At 46.4% G+C, this 23,294-nt stretch overlaps 1 protein-coding gene across 1 annotated transcript in view; it reads right to left on the reverse strand.

Annotated features, from left to right (window-relative positions):
- Positions 1-23,294, reverse strand: part of LOC131288068 (protein groucho) — a 160,943-nt gene that overhangs the window by 37,050 nt on the left and 100,599 nt on the right. Inside the window, exons 4-5 of the mRNA XM_058317168.1 lie at positions 23,085-23,148; positions 4,994-5,038 (exon numbers count right to left, since the gene is read on the reverse strand). Of these exons, the coding sequence (XP_058173151.1) occupies positions 4,994-5,038; positions 23,085-23,148 (109 nt within the window). The remainder of the gene's footprint in view (positions 1-4,993; positions 5,039-23,084; positions 23,149-23,294) is intronic.

The raw sequence follows: 23,294 nt of genomic DNA on the forward strand, positions 1-23,294 counted from the left end.
CCTCCTCTCCCAACACGCCCATGAGCAGTGTCTTCTTGTGTCATTTATTCAACAATTTTGCAGGCCCGCTCGGCCCGACCCCACAAGCCGGCGTCCTCCCCCTGGCTAGATGCGCGGGAAATTCCATCCCTGCCGGGAGAAGCTGTGTCCCCCGAGAGCACTTTCCACTTTTAACACTGGTAAGAGATCAGATTGCTTCGCAAAGTGCAGCTGAACGCGGGACGGGGTAGGGAAAACCGGGTTTGTAGCGGAAAACAGGGCGTGTTACAAAAGAAAAGCTGCTTTCCTTTCTCATCGCACACCTTTCGTTGGCGCGGTTGTAGGGGGTGGTGGTATTCTATTATAATATTGTCATCTTTTCTTTCTTCTCGTCGGGCGCGTTTTATTTTTCACTTCCCTTTTCCCTTTTCTCTCTGTCTCTCTCCCTCTCTTTCTCTTTGTCCTTGGGCCCTCGCCCTGCTTTTATCATTTTCACGCGACTTGTGACTTCTTTCATCTGCGAAAACACCACCCTCCGGTGGGGGTTGGGGGCGGGGGGGAGCTCAGCATAAAAATGCTCGCGCCGGAAAAATGACACCGACAAAAATGAGAATACCGTCCGGGATGATGGGTGGTGGGCGCACGGGGAGGATGGGATTTGGCTTGACTTCATGAGGGGATGAGCACACTTTCCGTGGCCCCTTTGGGATGCAAATTTGTTCGCTCGCACAACCACCACCCGTGTGCTCCGATCCTGTTTCTCTCTTTATTAATAAGTCCTCTTTTGCATGCTTCTCCTTCGGGCAAGATATCCTGCTGCTCTTTGCCGCACTGTCGCTTAATGCAACCACAACGAGGCGCGGGTGGAAAGCCGTTTCTTTTGTGGGTGGGTGGGGGGGTGGGGGGGGGGGTCGAGGGAAGAGGGCGACGAAATTGGTGGCTTCCATCGAGCGGAAAAGTTTTCCCGCCACCGTGGCCTCGGCACGGGCTGGAGGTTTTGGTAATCAGATTTATTTGAATAATTTCCTAGTGATTATACCTTTTAATTATGCCGCCAGTGAGGACGCACGCTGGATGTGGAGAAGGGGCTAGAACGGCAGGGGATATGCTGTCGTTTTTCTCATTTAAGGCTTCCTCCGGCCTTTGGAGGCAAGAATTATGTTTGTTTTTTTTCCCTCTCTTTACTTTTGTTTGTCTCGCAACGTTTTGGATCACCCTTTTAGTCGAGCCGGGTACGCTTTTCGCGCGGCTTCGGAGTGGGAAAGGATTTTCACTGAGTAATGAGTTTTTGTGCGCCATATCTTTGCTTTAACTTTTGCGCCTTAGTTTTTCAATTTGGCTCACCACTTTTTATGGGTGTGACTTTACGGGTGTGTGTGTGTATTTTTTTCTTCTTCGATCCTTTCCTTTCGTGTATCCTTTAACTGTTTTCTTTGTTCAACTTAGCAGGGCGACATGACCGTTTAGTGGCAGCAGGACAAGGGGAGTTTTGCCGTAATTGATTTTAATTGATTTATTGTGCGGGGATTGAATTCCAAATCTGTCCGCAGCAAGAAAAGTTTTTGATTGTACAAACGAATTTTTTGACACACATTTTTTGTGTAAGTATAGTAAATTCAACTAAAATAATTTCGTCAAAACACACTGAAGTTGTATGAAAAATAATTGAATGCATCTGATGTTAACATATTTTAAATGATTGCATAAAAGACGAAATAAAATCAAAAACATATTTTTGAATAGTTCAACTGAAATGACATTTCATTGAAAGTTTCTCATATCGATAAATGACATAAATGTAATGAAAGTTTTTGCAAAATTCTTCATCCTTGTGTGACACGCTTTCACTCGCTACCACTGTGTGGGTGTGTTTACTTTTGTAATATGAATGAATCAGCACAGAAGGGACATATTAACGTCGGAAGCGAGCAGGACGTGGACAAAGGAACGATGGTAGCCATTCCACCGCAACGAACACATTTGACACGAGCTAACTAGTAAATGAACAAACTAATCGAATTACCATTTAGTCTTGTTTCGGCAATGATTCCATCCGTCCGCTCGATCGTGTGCCGGTGGGGCGAGTTTTTCCCCCATCCCAGTAAACCACCCACCGTCCGGGCGGCGGCTTCTGTGACATCGTCTAATCTGATTCCATGTATAATATGATTATTATTGCTGTCTACAACAAACTGCCGCCATCCGACCCTCCGGCACTCTCCGCCAGCGTTTCTGTGCACAACCGAGTTGGAAAATGGTTTCAGCAAAACCCCGGGCGAAGTCGAAAGTCTCCCCTCAGTTAGTTGTTGTCAGCCAGCTTCGTCCACCTCCTCCGTTTCATCTGCTTTTCAATATTCACCCCGCAAGGCAAATTTTGAGTGGAGAAGCTGCGTGACTCACCCAGCAGGACGGCAGGAAGGAAAACCACTGGGAAAATACGCCACGCGGGTCGGCGAAGGGTAGTGGAAATGGAAATGGAAAAAAGCACACCAGAACGAATCACAGGCAAGAAGCTGCCGCAGCCACTGAAACACTCTTTCCACACATTTTGCCGGCTCGTCGCCTGCATAAAGGCATAAAACTTTGTCCAATTGCCGTCGGAATATTTGCCGTATAATGTTCGGCATTTAGGCAAGGGGGGGGGGGGGGGAGGGTGTTCTCGCCCTTCGTCACACAATGTTCATTCCATTTACCTTCCCCTTCTCTCCCACGCACGCACCGCATTCCGCACCCGGCTCAGATTTGTTGAAGTATCTGAAGTTTCTCCAGCCCGAAAACTGCTCCGAAAGACTTTGGTGGCCCGGGGAAGCTAGCCGGGAAATACTTTGCCCACGCAAGGGGGGGGTGGAAGCGTGACCGCCCGTTGGGCTGCGTCCTCTTCCGCACACCACCCGTTTCCGACCGGGAAAGGAAAGATGTAACAAGGGCGCCAAAACCGGAGCTGACATCTTTGGACCGGTACGGCGGGAAGGAATGACGGGGCGCGCCCCGTGTGTGTGGGGGAAACGGACGGTGTGTGGAGGGTTTTTGCGTTGAGCGGTTGACGACTTCCTTGAGTTGATTATTATTCCAGTTTACAACTTCGCTCGAACACGCCGCCTCGGCACGGGAACAATTCCCACCACGAACAAACGAACGAACGAGCGAGCGAACGAACGAAGGATGGCCTGAAATGGGTCGCCCTTCCGTGTGTTCCGAGGTTTTCTACGGAGGTGAAGAAGGTCCCCCCCCCCTCTCTTTTCTCTTCCCTCCATGACGTGTCCTTTTTCTCCCCGGGAACTTTCGAGCAACATTATTTTCTTTGTGCACATTACCGAACCCCTCTCGGATTCAGTCGGGCAGAATAGCAACATAAACATCCCTCTCTCTCTCTCTCTCTCTCTCTTCGCGCAGAGGAAGAAAGTAAGGCAATGAAATCAAGCACTTCCGCTTCCGTTCCGTTCCGTTTCGTTTGAAGGAAGGGAGTGGGTAGGAAAAGCGCCCTCAGCACTCACCCAAGAAGGTGGCTGTGTTTCTTCTGCGGGACGCAATTTTCGCAACAAACACTACCGACATTCCGTGTTTCCAAGGTGCTCGGCGGCTGAAGCCAACGGCTGGATGTCGAGGACTTTTTCCCTCCCGCGCAGGGAGTTGGAAGAGATGTGTGAGGCTCGGTGAAAACGAGACTGCTAAGAGAATTATAATCGAGTTAGTCGAGGCGAGGACCGTGGACTGCAAGGGCTGGGTGTGTATTGCCTCGTCTGGCCTCTTTCCTCTCGCCCCCTCCCGAAGACGGTTGCGTTTGCCGGAGAACCGTCCTTAACGAGCCCGTGTGCTGGTTGATATTGTTTGTTCGTTTGTTTATATTTGCATCCTCTCCCATTCTTTTGTTTTCACAGACTTTTGATGAAGAAATAGCAACCGACCGCGATGCAGATGTCTCTGTCTGTGTGGCTTGAGAGTGAGTTGATGTTATCCACCGTCGTGTGTTCCTTTTCCTTTTGACCCCATCACTCACCCGCGATGAGATGAGAATACCGTTTGAAAAGTGTCAACAATCAGAAATGGAATATTTTCGTAGGCAAAAGTGGATTGTTTCCAGCCGGGAAAAACCAGTTTCAACCCGAAATATTTTGAAGCGATTTAACAACGAACATGTGAATGGAAACGTTCCGCCATCCCCGAGCGAAAGCAACACGAGTACAATAAAATAAACATGATGGGGTCCCCTCACGTCGACCACACGACGGTTCCCGGAGGCACGGAAGGCACGAGGTGGTTGGGGTGCGATCCCACGAGATCGTAAATGTCATCAATGACGGCCCAAAGGTGCCTCCTACCCGCACGCTCGGTGGTGGCTCAATGTGATAATTTCATGCCCTTTCCTTCGTTCATGCTAGCACGTAACTACACTCCAATGGTGCCGTGAACGCCATCGTTCTCCTGCTAGCATATTCATCCGAAGGGCAGGATGGAAAATGATGCAACCGAACCCACCGAACAGGACCTAAGCCAATTTGTGCCGACCGGCGCGGGGGGTGAAATAATGAAAGCGAGTGAATATCTTTCGGTTCCTTGCTCCTTCGGGACGAGTTTACGATGTTTCGTCCTTCCACCTGCTAGCTCACCTTGCTGAATCGTGTCTCAGCGTCGGTGGAGGCAGCTGTTATTACTGTTATTTTAATTTAATAACCTAAGCTTGACTCATCGTCTATTCAACGCACTGGTCGTGGTGGTGACGGTGGTGGTGACGGTGGTGGTGAGCCGCTTAGCTTCTTGACTTTGTTTCTCATTTTCACTGTTTTGCCATATTTCTAAAAAACTGGTCTCATGAACTGGCCATAACGTTGCAATGCTTCTTTTTTGGGAAACATTTTCCTAAACTTCAGCTCAAAAGAGAGAGAGATTGACGCTTAAACTTTTGAGAAACGTCGATTTAAAATAAAATTCAATTTTTGTAAAAACTGAATGATTTGTCCAAAAATCATAGATTTAATAATAATAATAATATTAATAATAATAATTTCCGACTTACCTGTTTGTGCATTTCCACGTTTAATCCATAAGACATTTCATAATACTGCAAAGAAAAAGAATATACAAACAATTAAACGTTGAAAATATTTGTATTGTGTTGTGGTTTATTATTGGTTAAATAAGTTTATTAAAGGTTAAATTAAATCTAAAGGATCTTTTCTTGAAATAAGAAGCTCCAAATTGGGTACAACTAACGAGAATGATGGTTTTTGTTTGCCAACCAATCATTTTGATAACATTTTGTTTTTATATTTATTGCAACTTTTATTTATTATGGCATTTATACAATTGCTAAAAATTGCAAAAAGAAGTAGAAATGTGAAAAAATGTATCTTATAAAAAATAATTTGACTTACAAATGTTGTGATAATTTTATTCAATTGCTGGGTATGAAAACAAAACTGCAATATTCATTTACGTTCGATGGAGACGCCTGGTGCTTGGTAAAAAAGATACGAACTTGCAGTAAGAAACATCAATATTCAACGAGTATTTAACACGTTAAATTACCAACCCTACTGTAGGATTGGAAGAACTGGACGGCATTTGTGGTCAATAATTTTCCATGGCGGTATAAAATAAATCGATCAATTATTCATCGATTCGTGTGTCGGATAGATTGTTCGTCCATTTGACCACATGTCGCCACTCGTGGCTAAGGATGTGCAACGAAATGCCAACACGGGCTGTGTGAGTGTGTGTGCAATCCGTTTTGCCTCTGAGCGATCCTTGCATAAAAGCTGATAATGACTGTTATTTTTATCGAAATAGCATAAATTCGATCGCATTGGAAAGCGAACACGCAGACCGTGCTCTACCATTGAGCGGCTAATTGCATCTTTTCTACACCTGCCACTCCAGCTCCACTCCGCTCGTCATGGCCTCGTCCACTCTTCTTCTGTCTCAAGCAGACACCCTCGCCTGCAACGGGAACTAAATACGATGGGTCATTGGAAGCTGCATTTCTAACGTCCACTACCGCATAAAACATGGCGTCCCACGCCACGCAGATCCGCAGCAGCACCCAGTGCACTTGCATCGAAAACCGTCCGCAATGGGCCTGGACGAAAGGATGCACATTGCAAACCGGGTGCCTGCTCCTGGCGACACGAACCACCCACTCCCAGGCGGGCAGTCAGAGAAAATTGCATTTAATTTTCCAAATATTTTATTTATAGCCACCCCGTACCGCCTACCCTCTAGTGCGTGCGTGTGCGGTGCGGCAACAAACGGCAAGGTTATCCTGCGCCAACAGCAACAACTTCCGGTTTCCGGTCGAACGGCAGCGCGCCTCCACCGAACATACACACACACGGGCAATGCAAATGGAGGATAAACACCGGCGCACATCGAAGCTGAATTGAAAGCTGATAGTTCGGCCGTGTGCAGTCCCGATGGAGCTCCACTCCCGGGGAGGTTGGTGCGTGGAGGTTCCTGTGCTGCCGGGGGGCGATAGGTGAATGATGATAATAATTTCACAATCACTTCGCTACGATTTCCACTTCCGATGGTGGCAATCGAAGACCGTTCGGAACGGTTCCCGGGTAGAAAACGTTGCGGGTTCCGGTGGTGGTGTGTTTCTCGAATATTTCTCGAGTTAAATTTATTCCAATGGATTTATTTGCACCGGTTTGGGTAGGGTGCCGGTAGAGGATTGGTTTTCGGGAAGGTTCTGTGTCACGTTTGGGCGGACGAAATATGAAACATGAATGTTTCCGAATTTCGCCATCGACAGGCACGCGGATGCAGTCAAGTGTACGCTTGGAACGGTGTTGTGTGTGGGTTTTCATCAAACGAGCACGAGATCCGTCAGCAGTGTGGGAAGCGATCTTCGTACGTACACACACACACACACACACGCGCACTGGGTAAAATATCCCATTTCGAATGCAAAGTGCAAGGAAAACGTACATTCATCCCACCGATCGGAACGCCACCGGAAAAGATATCGATAAATTCGACATGTGAGGTCACACAACACAGCCGATTCCGGAGGAAAATGGGACGTTGTGGTGCAGGACACACGACTGCAGCATCAGCGAATGAAAGTACGAATTTTGATTCTCCGTTGAAGTGTATCCCCAGGATACTTTTCTCATCATCCTCAGCCGAAATATTGTGGTTTAACGTTTCGTTTTATTTTTTTTTTTCGTTTTGCTTCCTCATCTGCAGGATAAAGCATCGTTATTCGCTTTGCCCGAAATGGGAAAGGAGGAACTGTCCCAGGATCATATCCGTTTTATACCGGGCCGCGCACACACACTCGTGCACACGTACTTCTTCCGCATATCGTCCGAAATGTGGGCTTCAATAAATAATATTCAAAATTATTCATATTGCTCTGAATGCGAATTTGATTGGATTTGATTGTGCGGAGCTGAGGGATGCGCCACCCGTATACCGTGTGCTTGTACCGCTTTCACCATTTGCCTGTTACCACCTTTACCTCCAAACACCGCACTCGGAGTGCGGGGGGAGCGTTCTACAAGTATTGGTTATTATTTTACCGTAGCAAAATGCCAGAGAAAAAGGTGCACCGAGGTGCCGTTGCTGCGTACGGGCCCGGTTTGCTTTCTCCTCCACCTTTGAACGGCAACGACGAAAGCGAGTATTTACGCAGCTGCTGTTGCACCAAAAGCGTTGCAGTGAAACGAAGTTTCGTTGATTTTATTTATCACCAGCGAGGTATCCGTTTTACCTAGGTGCTTCAGATGCGTTGGCACCAAACAGGATATAAATAAAGCCTGTTTGACGTCACTGACGTTTTGGCGTTCCTTTTGGGTAGGTTTGTATCGAAGGCATTTTATTTTTTTGTCATCAGCTACGGATGGCATCAATTCGTCAGCGAACTGTGGAACTATCGCGTTACGAACACTCACAATGCACGATTTACAACTGAATGAAATCTGTGACTGGATTTTTTTTCCAAAAGACAAGCAACAAAGATACCTATAAAAAGAAAACAGTTTATCCAAGTATTTGCTCAACCTAAATTTCATCCTAGCTATCATCATGCTGTGTACAGAATAGAAAATATAACCAAAAATTATTTTTGAAACAAAGAAAAATTTTAAAACTGTGCACAGTTAGGCTTTGTAAATGATTATTAACATGAAAATTAAAATATTTTTGACGAATAGCATTTATTTATCACAAAGTAAAGAATTAAATAATCAAAAGTCTGGCGAACCTTTTAACAGCCGAAACAGAAAAGGGCATGGGACAACACAATGATAAATTTGTAGTCAGACCGTCATCATATTTCCCGTTTTTGTACGAGCGGTGCTGTCCAAGGAGATCGAAACATGCTGATAAATTTATAATTAATATTGTATAAATACGCACCGTTGACGATGCGGCTCGCTTCCGATCTGAGAATATAACCTAGTACGATGAGCCATCCCAATCCAACGGCAAAAACGAGCCCGCACACAACCGGCCGCGGGAAATCCTCCATGGAAAGCACTAGACAGCAGGCTCCGCTCCGTTTGAGGGTACTTCCGCTCCGGGATATTCGAGACGACCTCGACCCAAACCCAGCGCGAAGGAGCGTTGTACATAGTGTAATACGCGAGGACGCGCTTCTAGGTGGATTGCAGCCTCGAACTACATTTTCCATCGGAAAATCTCTCGCTCCACTTTTGCCCATCCGCCAACATCATCCCCAACCGGAATTTGTGCAATCCGTAATCTGGTGACCCGACCGTTTTCCCGTACCCTCGATGTTCAGCGCGCAAAAGTTTCGCGTACGGTGTGTGTACACGGTGCGGATCGTTTGCGTACACCCAATTCGACAAACATGGTACAAAAAAATACACACACACACGCATATAACAGAGCACCGAAAGAGGTTAGAGGTGGATGAAAATGTTTTCCCAGCGCCCCGAAACCCACAAAATCCTGGGTTTCCCACCCAGGCAGGGCGGGCGGGATGATATCATGATGGAGAAATATCTGTTTCGCCCTTGTGTGTCCTAACGAACCCAATCGTAACGCAACCGTGAATGGTGAGTGTATGGGTTATGGAGCCTTTCGTATGGAGCGACCCTTTTCAAATCGGCCGTTCCATCGGTGCCCGGGACACCGTTGACGTTGCGTACGATCGAAATGGAGTCGATGTCGGTGCCGGCGCTACAAAGGATACCCAACGAGCATCACGGTAGCAGCCCACAAACGACGCCCGGAATGAACTGGTTGACTGGTGGGGGAGAAGGGAGAGGACTCCGATGCAATAGACGCGCTATCCTTTCGATCTTCCCAACGCACTCACCGTGTCGTGTCGGGAAGCTCTTGTCCTTATCGTTGCATCCTCTTGTGCGTCAGTCCAAACATGCCTTCGAATAACGCTGCAGGAGAAAGGGGAGCCATGGGGGGGACAACGACGAGGGGGCCAAAAACATCAGCAGAAACATCAACAAACAAACAAATGGCGCTTGCTCCGTGGGCCTGTTTGATGCCTCCCCCCCTTCCAGCGGTTGGGAAATCGGGTTCGTTGGCGTTTTGGTTACGTACGCTGGAAAACTCATATTTTCAATGCGTTTGGTGGCTAGAACTGTCCATAAAAAACCCGGCCACCACTTGGAAGCAACTCACGGGAACCGAATTTTCATTTCATTTACCATTTCAATCTCTAACAAAAAAAAACCGGCCCTCGGATGGTGTGAACCGAAAGGTTTTGATATTTTCCGTACTGAAGGGTCGAAGGGTCTGACGCATCAGCCATAAGGATATTCTAGCTCTCCTTTTTTCCGGATTATTTTCTACACCATGCCCGGGGAGAGTGGTCTGAATGTTTGATTCCGCTGGTGGGCTTAGGGTGTTGGTGAGGTTCGATGCTGACGCTTGGAAGTGGATTGAACTGCACCGACAATGGTCCCACAACCCCGCATGCCCTACACGTGCGGCCGTAAGGCGGGGAGAAATTCGAGCAACTGGATACCATGGCATCGATCCGACAATTTCGAATCTCGTACTCGTGATAGCGCGCGAGTGCACAACCGTACGGAGGAGGGTTCACTTTTTGCGCTACTCTAATCTCTAACCCACCCGGAATGCCGCAGCGGGCCCGCCCGGGAGAAGAGGCTCATGGGAGCGGTTGGAAATTCCATCACGCCACGATAGCGCCACCATCGAGTGCAGGGATCTACCTCCGAAGGGTAGCAGATGTCGAAGTCGACGCAGCGCAACCATTCCCACGCAGGAACGACCACATCCAAGAAGTAGATCGTGTGATCCGTACACCGTGTGAAGCCGTGGCGGTTACGATGTTGCTGCGCACATTGGATACGCGGATGGAATTTTACCCTGCCACGGAACAGATAGCTCCCTCGTACGCCGAAAAGGAATGGGAAATGTAAAAAAACCATGCTTTATTCAAAGAATCATGGAAACCAAAAAGAGAAATAAACAGCGTTGGTACTGTTTGCATGAGAAAAAAAAACATCGAGTAGACGAGAACTGCAATCAGACTCCGGAATGTTGGCAATATGCACTTTAGTTTATGTATCGACCGCTGGTGCAACGCCTGCAATAACTCACTTCTAGATAAACTACGAAACCATAGAGCATGGTATACTCTCGGATGCAATCGGATTTTTCATTTTTGTATCCAAAACAATAAACAACTAAGCAAGAGAAACTATAAATCCCACGAGAGGATGTATCAATCAGTAAGACAAAGAAACATTTTGATACAATTTCGGTTGAAATGGGAGATATGAAAAATGGGAAATACAACAGTTTTTTTTTTTAAATATTTTCACACGGTATCCTGGATTTAAGATATATTTCAAGTTCCTCAACAATAGTTTCTAGGCGTGCAAAAATTTTATTGTGTTTCGAGTACTTGGTTGCCCACTAGTTTTTAGTGTTTCTAGTTTGAAAAAAGAACATTGTGAAAATCAGTGCTTTGAAATGATGTATAACAACATGTGTAAATTTAATAACAACATTCAAACGGAACCGGTTTGAAACAATATTAAAAGTAGACAACAGCTAACAAAATGTAAGAGCAGAGCTTCTTTATCCTCAGTTAAGACAACAACGAACAAGCGTAAAAAGGAAACTGTGCCACTAACAACATTGTTTAAGATGTACGAATAAACGAGTGTGCCACTGTCATAGAAATAAGTTCCTTCAGTCACTAAAGTTTTGCAGGAGCATAAAAAGCGAGTAAATTTTCTTGTTGATCTAAAACGAAAGAAATCAATTAAAATGTTTTGCTTGTTGAACTCCTTCCTGTCGAACACACCTACCGCCATAAAAAGGTTCATATTAATCAGGCCAAAGCCAGCGCACGTCAGTTGCGTCGGTTTTTGGGCACTTTGTAAGATAAACTTGAATAGGGCCTGTTCTTCGCGGCCCATCTCGGACCAAGCGATGTCGTACAGCTTGACGATGAACTGATCGCTCCGCAGCTCGATGAGCGTCCCGAGAAAGCATAGGATCAACATCTGTATGAAGGCAACGGGCAGGATGAACAACCCAGGTAGCCACAAGGACTGATGAGTTTTCAAAAAAAAAAAAAGAGGAATTATGGGACCGCATACTTATTCTTTGCATCGTGGAAACTTACACGACTGAGCTCCGTCAACGTGACGACCACCTGGAGGAAGTTGCATAAGAATTCGACAAACGATTGCTGGCGGTAGCACTTCTCGATGTGTACGATGTAACTGTGAAGTAGATCACAAACCATAACCCGTTTGGTGCCGAAAGTTGTGCCCTAAGTAACTCACGTTGTACAGCTTTGCTGGAACTGAATTATCTTCACCAGCTTTGCGTGCATTTCGGCCCTATCGCCTTCGGCCCCGGACCGACGAGCGTTCCGGATCGTGGCGTTCAAATCGTCCAGCCGTACGATCAGCAGTTCGTACTGTATGCAAATGTTGAAGATGAACGCAAAGAAGATGTTCTGGGACGGGATGAGCGGAACGGGGGCGATGAAGATGTACACCAGCTGGACGACGAGCGTACTCCAGTAGCCCGTGGGCGTCCCAGGGTCGACGAACGGTAGCTGCACACCGAGCGGCAGAAACCGTTGCCCAACGAACAGATAGAACCCGAAGGGCATCAGTGCGATCATGACGATGCCCAGCGCGAAGCTGCTCGTGTAAACCGTCACGCTGTGGCGGAACAGGCGCGTGTACTTCGCGAGCACGCTCTGCTGGGCCGGATCGTCCCGGGCGGCACCGAGGTACACCCGCTCCGCTAACCGCACCGACCGGTAGCATCCGGCCGGGTTGCCGAGCGCCACCGCCAACCGAGCCACTCCGATGATGGCGTAGAAGGTGGCCACGATGCTGAGCACCAGCTCGCTCATGTTGCCCCACGTGCGCACGACACTGTACAGCGACAGCACGATGAAGGAGAAGGCGGCGAAGCAGATGAGCGCGGTACGGTAGGAGAACCGATGGGCGCCCGCGTACATGTGGCACCCAAACATGCCCAGGATGCGGTTTTGCCAGACCAGCGTCGCACGGAACTGTTCTAGCGAATCGGTAACCATTTTCCGTCGCGCGAAGTCTTGAGCGGGACACTCAATTACGACACGTTATCGCTTTCGATACCTCGCCGTTACTGGCTGCGAACACGTATAGTCGAATGCCATTTGAACGACCTTTCCCTGGAATGTGCTGTGAGTAGGGTTTGCAAGGGAAGTAATTAAAACGATGGCTTGAAATTTCCCTCCTCTAGCAATCGAACCCTTCGAAACAGTAAACACTTCAAAGAGAATTGTATATGAAAGATTTAATTTGATACAGTAAAACGATTCTCGATTCATATATCGTTTTAAGTACATCGTCCAATGAATATCATACATTCATTATTACTATATTGGAACGCAATTATTTTTACCAAGTTCTATTCCCATTCTTCTTATCAAATGAATAATACACTAAGCGAAAATGATCGACGGTAAAAAGATCATTTTGGTGTATAATTGTTGCAAGCAAATGTGTTTTCAATCCCTTGCCAACCCCAACACCTTATGTGCTATTCATCATGTTCTTCGGTTGAAGACAATTACTCCTATATTTAACAATCCCCCACCGATTCTTTCTACCATGACCTTCTAGAGGATTTCAATTGGTTTCACAAGTTTACCAATAAAAATATAATTACTCACTCAAGCTAGAGATGTAGTGTGAGGCGAAAAAAGGGGGAAGCCGAGTGCATGAAAAAGCACGAGCAAGTCGTAAAGCTCGCCATCGAAGGAGAACCATCAAGGGTACTTTATGAGAAGTTCACGTCCTTCTCTGCGCCCTGCGTGACGATGTGTCTGCAACTGCTCGAAGCAAAGCGGCACACCACCATGTCGTAAACCGTGTACCCGTATAATAGATAATATCATCTACCGTACCAACGGGCGGTGGCCAAGGGGTGTCACGCTTGGAAAACGCCAGAGCAACCCTTAATAGACCAATTTGTAGCAGTGGCAACCTTCGCCGGCTTCAACAAGCGGCGACTACGAACACGACTGCTTAGCAGCACCTACCGGCGAAAGGCAGTGTGAGTTTGCACAACTTTCTGACGGAAAACCAAAAAGAAAAAAAACACAACATTCCCGGAACACGACAGACTTCGCCCGGGAAGGAAACGGAACGAAATCTTCAATCCGATGAAAGGATCCGCACGGCGAGCGATAATATTAACATCTTTATAGCGGTTGTTAATTTTCAGGGTGAAAAAAACTACCACAAATAGAAGAAAGCAACACGACAGCGTGCACAATGGAAGTCGAGGGTTTTATGGCATTATCCACACTGCCGCCCCGACACGCCTCGGGCCTCCGCCGACCTAACCCATAATCGGGTGGTTTTTGGCGAAAAACCGGGCAACACCAACTGGCGGCAGTGAAAACGTGAAGCTTATTACGATGGCACCATCGAACGACGGCGTCGATGAGGGTATTTTTACACTGCCTTTCAGTTGAAGGAAGGACTCGGAAACAATGTCGAAAAGCATAAAGTTTTCTTTTCGCATGAACAAAAAACAATAGAAACCCTTTTTGTTCGAAGTACTAGGGTGCCCGCAAACTGCATCTGGTTGAAACAATATATAAAATTTTTATGGAATACTACTATAAAGCATTGGCTTTGTAGGACAAAAACGAAGGTTTGGTAAGTGGCAGCAAGCCATTTGTGAACTACTTAGTTTTCTTTACATGTCCGGGTGAGTGAACGACCAGGCGCCTCCATCAGCGCATATTTTGCAGAACGATATAAACATATTATCATTTATTTTGGATGTTCGTTCGATTTATAAGAAATGAAACATTTAAAATTTTATTAAAATAAGTTATTTGTTACATTGGGAAAACAATGTACTTATTTGTGTTTAATTTAGTGAATGTAAAACATGAACTCTCCATTGCAACGAAATATAAATAAAAACGATGTGTTTTATGTTTGAGGACAAAAAACCATAGCAAGTGAAACCACTGGATGTAAAAAATCATTTAAATATTCACATCATGTTTCCCTTCTATTGCCACACGACGGATAATGGGGGTGCGAAAAGCTCGTAAAATAATAATAGCTCCCAGTGCTGCGCTCTCTCCCTCCTTTCCTTGAGGAAAAGTTCAAAAATGTCTCCATCCATTCGCGAACCGATTTTCCAAACTTCCTTACCGACGGACTCTTCCGCGTGTGCAGCGTGTCGCGTACCGAGCGAACGAACGAACGAACGTAGGAGCACACGGGAGGTCAAAATATTCACCGTCATTTTCACCACTTACAACCACTTCCGACTACCAAAAGCGACGAGACCCGACCGACCAACCGGGAAGTGAAGGATTGTGAAGCCGAAACCGGGTGGGACAGCAGGGTGCGATTTCTAGCGTGGAATAGAATATTAAAGAGCCGGCGAAAGCAAAGCCATGCCCTTCCTTCCGGTGTCAGTTAAACAGTCGGAGGTCATGGTTTTGGAGCCGTTGATGATGACGACGACGACGGAGATGATGACGATGATAACCGTCGGAAGAGCGAGTGTATGAGAGAAAGGCATTATGCTTAAATTTGCATAAAGAATAAAATTATTACCCCGCCATGGTGCATGGACGCGAGAGATGGGAATGCTTTGAGAGCGGAGGGACGGTGGTCTTGGCCATTTTCCGTTGCTGAAGTTTAGTATTTTTCTTTCGGTACTCCAACGGCGGAACGGAGGCAACGAGATCGTGTTTTTTTTTTAAAACATCGGTGTGCATCAGGCAGTTATGCGAAAGCTCTTTTCTGCGTCAACGTCAAGTAAGGCCACTTGTAGAAATACTCCGGCAAGAGGGGAGGAGGGGGGGGGGGGGGGATGAAATAAATAGCTAAAGAACGCCACACAAAAAAAACAATAAGAAAACGTTCGAAGAGCTTTCCCGGCGGTCATAATGTAGTTATTATGAATTATTATCGCAGAAAGTAAGGAATGAAAATAAATGAGCGAATATTAACAGCGAGACGAACGTGTGGTGCGAGGATGGATGGCAAGTTTGCAGAAACAAGCGCAAACTCGGACCAACGTTGGGGAAAGCGGGTGACTTTCCAGCTGCGGATAACTATAACGACTTTAAAAGTTTGCGTCCTACATTTTCTACGGAGCAATTTTTAATTAGTTTAAAGCGGGTCCTCAAGCCTGTCGACCAAGAGGACAGCATCAATTTAATATACAGCTATTAAATACAACCTGTCTTTCTTTGCAGCTAATCGGTTCTATTCGATCTTGTTGGATTAAGATACTCAATTAATTTGATGTAAGAATAGGAATAGGACCAAGTATAATTTATCTTCATTTGTACGAACCATAGGGCTCACATAGAGTTTGCAAATATGTTTCTTTTTTTGTCTCATTTACTGTTCCAATTTATCTCTTCTATAGCGTCCTCTTACAGATATCAAGAACCGGTTTGTAGTTGGTCTTACTTCTTACTTCAATCAAGCTTTTTTTTATCTCATTTCTTCGTTTTCAGATTTCAAGCTAAACACTATAAACAATTGCAAAAATTAGTTTTCGAATGTTTAGTTCCTCAGCATTAATAAATTTGAAATAAAATGGTTGATGAAATAACACATACACAAATCATGTAAGCATCACATCGCGCTGTCCGTAAAGCAAAAGCCACCGAGATAAATAACTGAAGTCTATCGCCTTTCAAAGCAATAAAACAGCGGGAAAATATGTTTATTGCCCATGGAGGGGGATTTTGCCTCATTCTCGGCAACCACCTCCACTGCCACACTCCCACAGAACCACAACAATTAGAAAGCATATTTTGCGGTTCAAGCTGCACATTGTTTCACCCATCAAGCACTTTGTGCATCCTTTCAATTTTCAATGAACATAAAACCCCAACACACACAACACACGCTGCAGAACAAAAGAAACCCTTCCCGAATGGTCGAGCGTTGGACTCCACCGAACCACCACCGTTACATTGCTGCAAACTCTGCTGATTAGAAGCCAATAGATAAGAGGTGGGTGGGGTGGCTGTGGAGTGTGTGTGTTTTTACCGACGCTTGACCAGGTGCCTCGCTCTGCGCTCGGGAACGGAACGGAGGAGTGGATGGAAGCGATGCCTTACGATACCTTACAAAAGTAGCACGATGATGCCTAACCCACTTAACACGAGCAACAGCAGCCGCCGGCGGGGACTAAAGAGGTGTGGAAGTAGCCAGTCTCTCTATGAAGTGGTTTCTAACCGACGCTATCAGCATCAGCTGCTGCACTTGTCCGTGTCCGGAAGTGGCCGTCGTACGAGCGAATCGTATCTTTTTGGAAGTCCAGGTCGAGTTCATCCACCTAGGCAACGGCAAGCATCGGACGGTGGCGGGTGGTGGACGGGGTTACAGTGGCATAACCTTGGCTAGCCACAAATTGTAAAGTCCAATCTAGAGCTAGAACTTACACTAGCCAGGGAAACACACACACACACAGGCGTGCGCGCGGACGACGGAACCCTCAGCCCCTTTTGTAAATCTCCCTAGAGTCCAGCATTCGTTCCCAGAAAACTAATTTCTTGTGAAGGTGGGCCTGCACCCTGGTACTACGGCTGACTTCTCCTGGCTCGAGCTCGTTGTCCAACATGGGTACATGCTCGACCTACAGCGACTGCCACCAGTACACATCAGTAAAAGGCCGACCCACAGCGCGTCCGACTGTGGAATGAAGACCCGTTTGCCTTTGCCTCGCGCACTCTTCCTCGCCCCTCGGGTGCACTTTGGAAACATCGGATGTGGTTTGGCGTACCCCGGGTAGGATGGCTGGCTGTACAAGAATGTCTGTCTATCTGCCCTTCCCCTTCGCGGCCCCCTTTTCCCATGCTCGCCGGAATGTTTCACATGTTTCACAACGAGGAGATGCGATCCCGAAATGCATTAATATACCGGAACACGTTCCACGCCGTTGTCTTTCTCTGCCCCCAGCACACCCCCGGCTCCCTTCAGCTCAGTTTTGTATTGTTGCATGGTGGTTAGTAGAAGAAAAAACACGAACACACACACACATCAACTGGAGAGAAACAGGCTAAGCGGTGTTAAGTACGGTAAAAAGTGGCGCCCGGAAACGACGATACGAATGCGCGACGGAAAGGGTGCGCGTGTGGTTGTTGTTGCGGCTAAAGGCAACTACTACTGCCACACAGGATCTCCCCTACCGCTACCGGTTCTCCACCCTCCCCGGGCGGCAGTATACATGCGCCAGAAAGCACATACATCCCGATTCGGTGTCAGCATCTGGTACGTTTGCAGCTGGTATATACTGGCGATGCACCCGGCCGGCCGGTGCTGGTGGAAGGTTCCTGGCGGGATATGTGAGTTCAATTTTACTTGCACACTTTTTATACCCCCACCTTCTCCTCCACCTCTTTCCCTCCCGCAAGCTAGACGAGCTACACCATGCCACGGTCCACACTCTCGCAGCCAACCCGATGCCAATTGGTGAAAAGTATCTTCAGGAGGCGCCGGCCGGGAGAGAAGGAATAAAAAATGCCCATTCGGAACCTGATGGAATGGAACATCCGGTATGGATGGCACCGGCAGAGATATTGGGCCAGGGAGGTGGCCCGCCGGTGGTTGATATATCGAATAAAGTGCAGCCGTACAGTCGTCAGCCATCGATGTCGAGCGGGCGAACCCGGGACGCGCACACACGAGTACTCCTGGTGTTCCATATGCTTGCCCACCTTCAGTCTCCGACTCCCTTGCGTTGGATGCTTTCCGCACAAGAACAGAACTCGTTTGCCAACTCGTTCGATGTTGCCTTCCGCAAAATGGAAACGAAGTGGCTCGCCTCTCTGTGTGCCTCGGAGTTACGATGTGTGAAAATGTTGCGACCGTCAGAAGTGGGTCCTACATCCCAACCTACTCGTTACGGCCAAGGGTTAAAAGAGATTTCTCTAGCTTTTGGGCGTGGGGAGGTGAAAGAGGAAAAAGCAACAATAACGAAAAAAAAAAAGGCAGATGACAACGAAACATGCATTCGCTTTGGGACGTTTTGTGGGAACGGTGTGTGTTTTGAACGATGGGAGGGACGAGGTTTTAACTCAGCTCGACAACAAAAAATCATTATCCACCTCGACAGATGCTGATGCGTTAGGTGCATCTGCGATGCGACGGTGCAACTGCTAAAGGGATCCGTTTCAGATTTTTTTTTTCTTTATCCCGGATATTCGTACCTTCACATCCTTTGTTGCTAGAATTCGGACGCTGACGCCGGTCGGATGTTGACTAGAGGGAGCTGGTGGCAAGTGGAACGCACGATGTGGAGTATCAGTTCGCTGGTATAATCATCATCCACCAGCGTCATCAAGAGCCTTCGCAGTAGATCAACGCATGCCGTTACCTGACAGTCATCTGTGTGACTGCTTTCACATCAAGGTATAAAGTCCCCGCTTCCAGAGGTACCACCGACCTCCAACAAACATACACGCACATGCAGACTAAACCACAGCAAGTACATGGTGGCACACTAGAAAAGTGCAATTTCCCTGCCGAAGAGATGCACCGCATTCGCACATCCCGGGGAAACGAGATGTGCAACAAAATGTTCTCCGGATATCGTGAACCCCTCGTGATCGCGGAGGGTTTGTGAGTGGTGATGGTGGCTAGCAACCATCATTGTTGTGCGAGGTTATTGAGGTGAAGTACGCCCCTCATAGCTTGTACCGTGAGAGCGGCAAAGAGTCGTTTGGTCTAAGTCACCGTTGCGAGGACAACGTTAGGATTGGAAGGGGGTTTTTTTTTGGTAAAGTTATGTATACTTTCCCGCGGATACCAAAGCGAATGGGATGTTTTTCCGCCTTGGAGAGCAGTTGGAGAACTGGTAAATGATGGTGGCGATAGGTAAAATAGTCTACCCGTCCATGGAGTCATGGTGGAGGGAAGAAGAACCCGAAATAGAATATACCAAAACATTACCTATAGGCAGAAGGTTTATATAATAGTAAGTTTTTTCTTTCAGATTTTACTAATCTTTCTATATGTTCTTATACTCTCTTATAGTTTTCGTTTTCCTTTTGCTTTTGGTTAATGATGGAAAGGGTTTTCAGTCGGTTACTCTTAACTTTTTATGACTTAATTGATCAATCTAGAATGAATCTTACTAAAAATACACATTCTCGCAAAAACTGTTTGGAAAACTTCATTTAAGAGATCCACATTTTGACATCACCTGAAGAAATGTTAAGTCAATTCAACAAAAACTATGCGCAAGAAATTCAAACATGTCAACAGACGTTGCAACTGACGTACGGATTTTCACCACTAAAAATATCTCCATTTTTCCGTAAAATGCACTTCGATGCAGGAACAAAACCTACCATCCCCTAACCATGGTCGATTATGAAAACTATAAATTTATGCCCAGCGATATGCTCCCTCCGCAAGCGTTTCGTTTTCTCGGTTTGCGGTGGTCCATTCCGCTCGAAAAACCATCAATTTTCCCGACCCAACCAACCGAATAACCCTCGGACCGCCAGCGCTCGTTCCGCGGACCCCACGACCGGTTGTCAAACTTTCGCACATGAATGCATGTTCTCCTAGAACGGGGTCATAAAGTGTGGCGCAACGGATCGGCGAAAGCGGGGCGCAAGCGTGTGTGCGGGTTTGATATGTAGCTAACCGCGCTTACGGCTCAACTTTTCACCGAAAATCTACCTCCCGGGTGACTAGAGTCCCACATTTGGGAGTTTCTCCAGGTTCTGTACTCCCTTTTCGCGAACGAGGAAGGATTATTCGCAAAACAGTGTGTTTGGATTCGGGACTTGGGTGCCTTTGATACCTCCTGTTCCTTCCCTCTAACTCTAGTCTCACGCCCCGAAAGCTGGCAATGTATTAAGTGCAACAAATTTATGATTATGATTATGTCGAAAGTTCATGACCCTTCTCCCCCTTTCTCCCTGCAATACGTTATGGGAAGGATGCAGCTGTGTTAGGATTGCGCATTCGATAATGCAGGCTCTTGTAGTGAATTTAATGCTTTACACCATCGTCGATTCCGCTTCGGACCAAATCTTGACCTGGTTCGGGGTCGACTCTGAAAGTTCTTCGCTGGGTATCGGCTCTCTCGGCTTGTAACATATTATACTTGATGTATTAAATTGTATTATTGCCGTAATTTATTGTTCAACCAGCGATTTCTCTTGCTTGATCGATTCCAGCTCGTTTCCAGAGCTGTTCTAACATATGTCCAAGTCGAATCGAAACCAAAAGAAATCTTCTCGTTTATCGCAATACTGAGCTACGCAACACGACATAAGCAGAAATTTATATTGGTTGGTAAGTAAACACAGATGAAGCCCATCATTCAAAACCGAGAGATATTATGAACCGTGTCTTCAAATATGGTTTATAGATATATTTTTCGATTTGGTATTTTATCTCTTGTCTCAATCTTGTGTGAATGCGTCAAATATGTAGCAATTACAAAGCATCGTACAATACAAATATTAATTTTCATCAGCAGCAAATTTATTAAATAAATTATTATAAATGTATTGATACGACAGGAACTAGAAATACACGATGATCTGTATTACGATAGCAAAACACATTCAACAGCGACAAAATCCTCTCTGCAACGATAAACGGGCAAATATTGTGGAGTGAACGAAGAAAAACTTTTTGCGAAAGCCATAAAACTAAATCCCTCCTGCAATCCCGCCAGGATCCCACCGTACAATGGTATGTGCCTGTGTGTGTGAATGTATGTTTGCTGCTGGGGTTTGTTTGCGGTGGCAAGTTGGCAAGTTCTCCATCGTTTTCCCTGGCAGGGGCAAACCGACTAGGAATGGAATGCGATTTCAATCCACCGCTAACCAGATTCCCTGTCTCGAATCCCTGGCCCCGTAGCACGAGCATGGCATCGTTATGGAAATGCTTCTTAATTGATAATACATATAAAATAATAAAACGAAATTGCTCGTAGGAGATAGGAATACCAATTACGAAATGAAAGCTAGCGCAAAAAGGCTAGTGCGGAGAAAAGGAACTTTGCGACCGGAAAGGATCATTACGCTCCATGAGTGGGGAATGGCATTAAATGACTCAAAGCGAACCGGTCCCAACAGGACTCTGTCTCTCTCTAGTGTTTGTTTGTTTCGCAATCCAATATCGTAGTTTCCCTCGTGTTCGCCGGAACCATGCGGAAGAAACGAGATTGGCGCTTTGCGGAACGGAACGATTGGCATTCTGCAAGATGTGCAATAACTCTCAATCTTGCCCGTCGATTATCGTTGCATTGCGAACGGGGATTAACTGCCGAAGTGGAGCATCATTTCGAAATCTGATTGAATTTATTTCGATACGGAACGGCACGAGCCAGTATGCAATTGAAATACAACTACCAACGGAACCCACGTTGAGCGATCATGACGTCCAAGGCTTCGGGTTCGTAGCGTAACGAAGCTTCATCCACATCTGATGGTTTTTTTTGCCATCTCGAGTCTGGTAAGAAACATACAAGCAAGCAACGTGGAACAGAAAGAAAACACCCCCCGAAGAAACGGATCGGAAAAGGGTATCCTCTTACCAGCGTGAAGTTGTCAGCAGTGAAAACGAACCGTTTGCTATTCGCCAGACTACCCCCTCCGGGGTCGTTCATTCGGGAGATTCGAAAGAGATTGCGGGAAAATGTGACAAAAGAGGCTAGAACGGCAGTCTATCGGTGGTAGGAAATCGCATTGGAGCCACGGGACGGGAGCGATATTCCCAAGCATCGGGCGAAGAGCGGTTTCTGGCGGATATGTGGGTCGGGGGTTGATAGAGACAGAAGAAACAACTTTTCCTTAGCTGCCGTACTATGCGGGTAAGAAAAAGTGTAAACCAACACGACGAACGTTGTGATTGTTTTGAGATAGAAATCTTGTCTCTTGCCCATACTGATACCAGGGAGAAGGAATGGTGAATTGGAATGATAATATGTGGACAACTGTTTGTTTCGACTTCATCATCACACAAGCCCGCGCTGGAACTGTGATTACAAGGCCTATCTCAAGGCAGCTTACTTTCTATTCCCTCTGAGATACCTTCAACACCTTACACCAAGTGTTGGACCGTCGTATACGAAGACGAGTGCGACACAGTTTCGTCCCCACCTTACGTATTTTTGTCGAGAAGATGGTCAACATGTCTCGTCTCGGCCAATCTGCGTCTGCTTAGTACGATCAAGGCGCTCAAGATCTAAGGGCAGCCAACCCACCCTGACTCCGTCGGTCATCGCAGGGGCACTAATAAAATAAAGCAATTTACTTGAACGATTGCTGAATGGGGCATGATTCCGATGAGGAACCGGTGGAAACCAGAAACGGACAGATCGAGACTGGCGAGAAGTGTAATGGGAATGATACGATTTTACCACTTTCTCCAATCGAACTGCTAGAGATGGGCCCGGTGCGGGTTTGTTTGTCGACCAACCCCACAACTCGGACCAGTGCCAGGAGGATGACGTGAAAACCAATCAACGAACGGGGGACAAAGTTTATTTCGCAAGAAATGAAGCACTCGGCAAATCGATGACAAACAGAACTAATGGTACGACCAAGTTTACCCGACCAGACGATGGATGATTAAAAGGCGTTAAAGTGAGCATTATTTATTTTTACTTACCATAACGTAGTGTCTTTGCATTTCTGTTTTCTCGTTTGCCAGTTTGTCACACTCGAGCTTCAATCTGGAAATAGATTGGAAATAATATATCGATGAATAAAACGTCAATCTATGCATATGAGGGTGGAATAAAACAAATCGAAAAAAAACTTTAAATTCACGACGGAAATATACCGGAAATGAAATTAGCATAAAACAACATATAAAATT

The sequence above is a fragment of the Anopheles ziemanni genome, chromosome 3, assembly GCF_943734765.1.
Source record: "Anopheles ziemanni chromosome 3, idAnoZiCoDA_A2_x.2, whole genome shotgun sequence".
Classification (NCBI taxonomy): Eukaryota; Metazoa; Arthropoda; class Insecta; order Diptera; family Culicidae; genus Anopheles; species Anopheles ziemanni.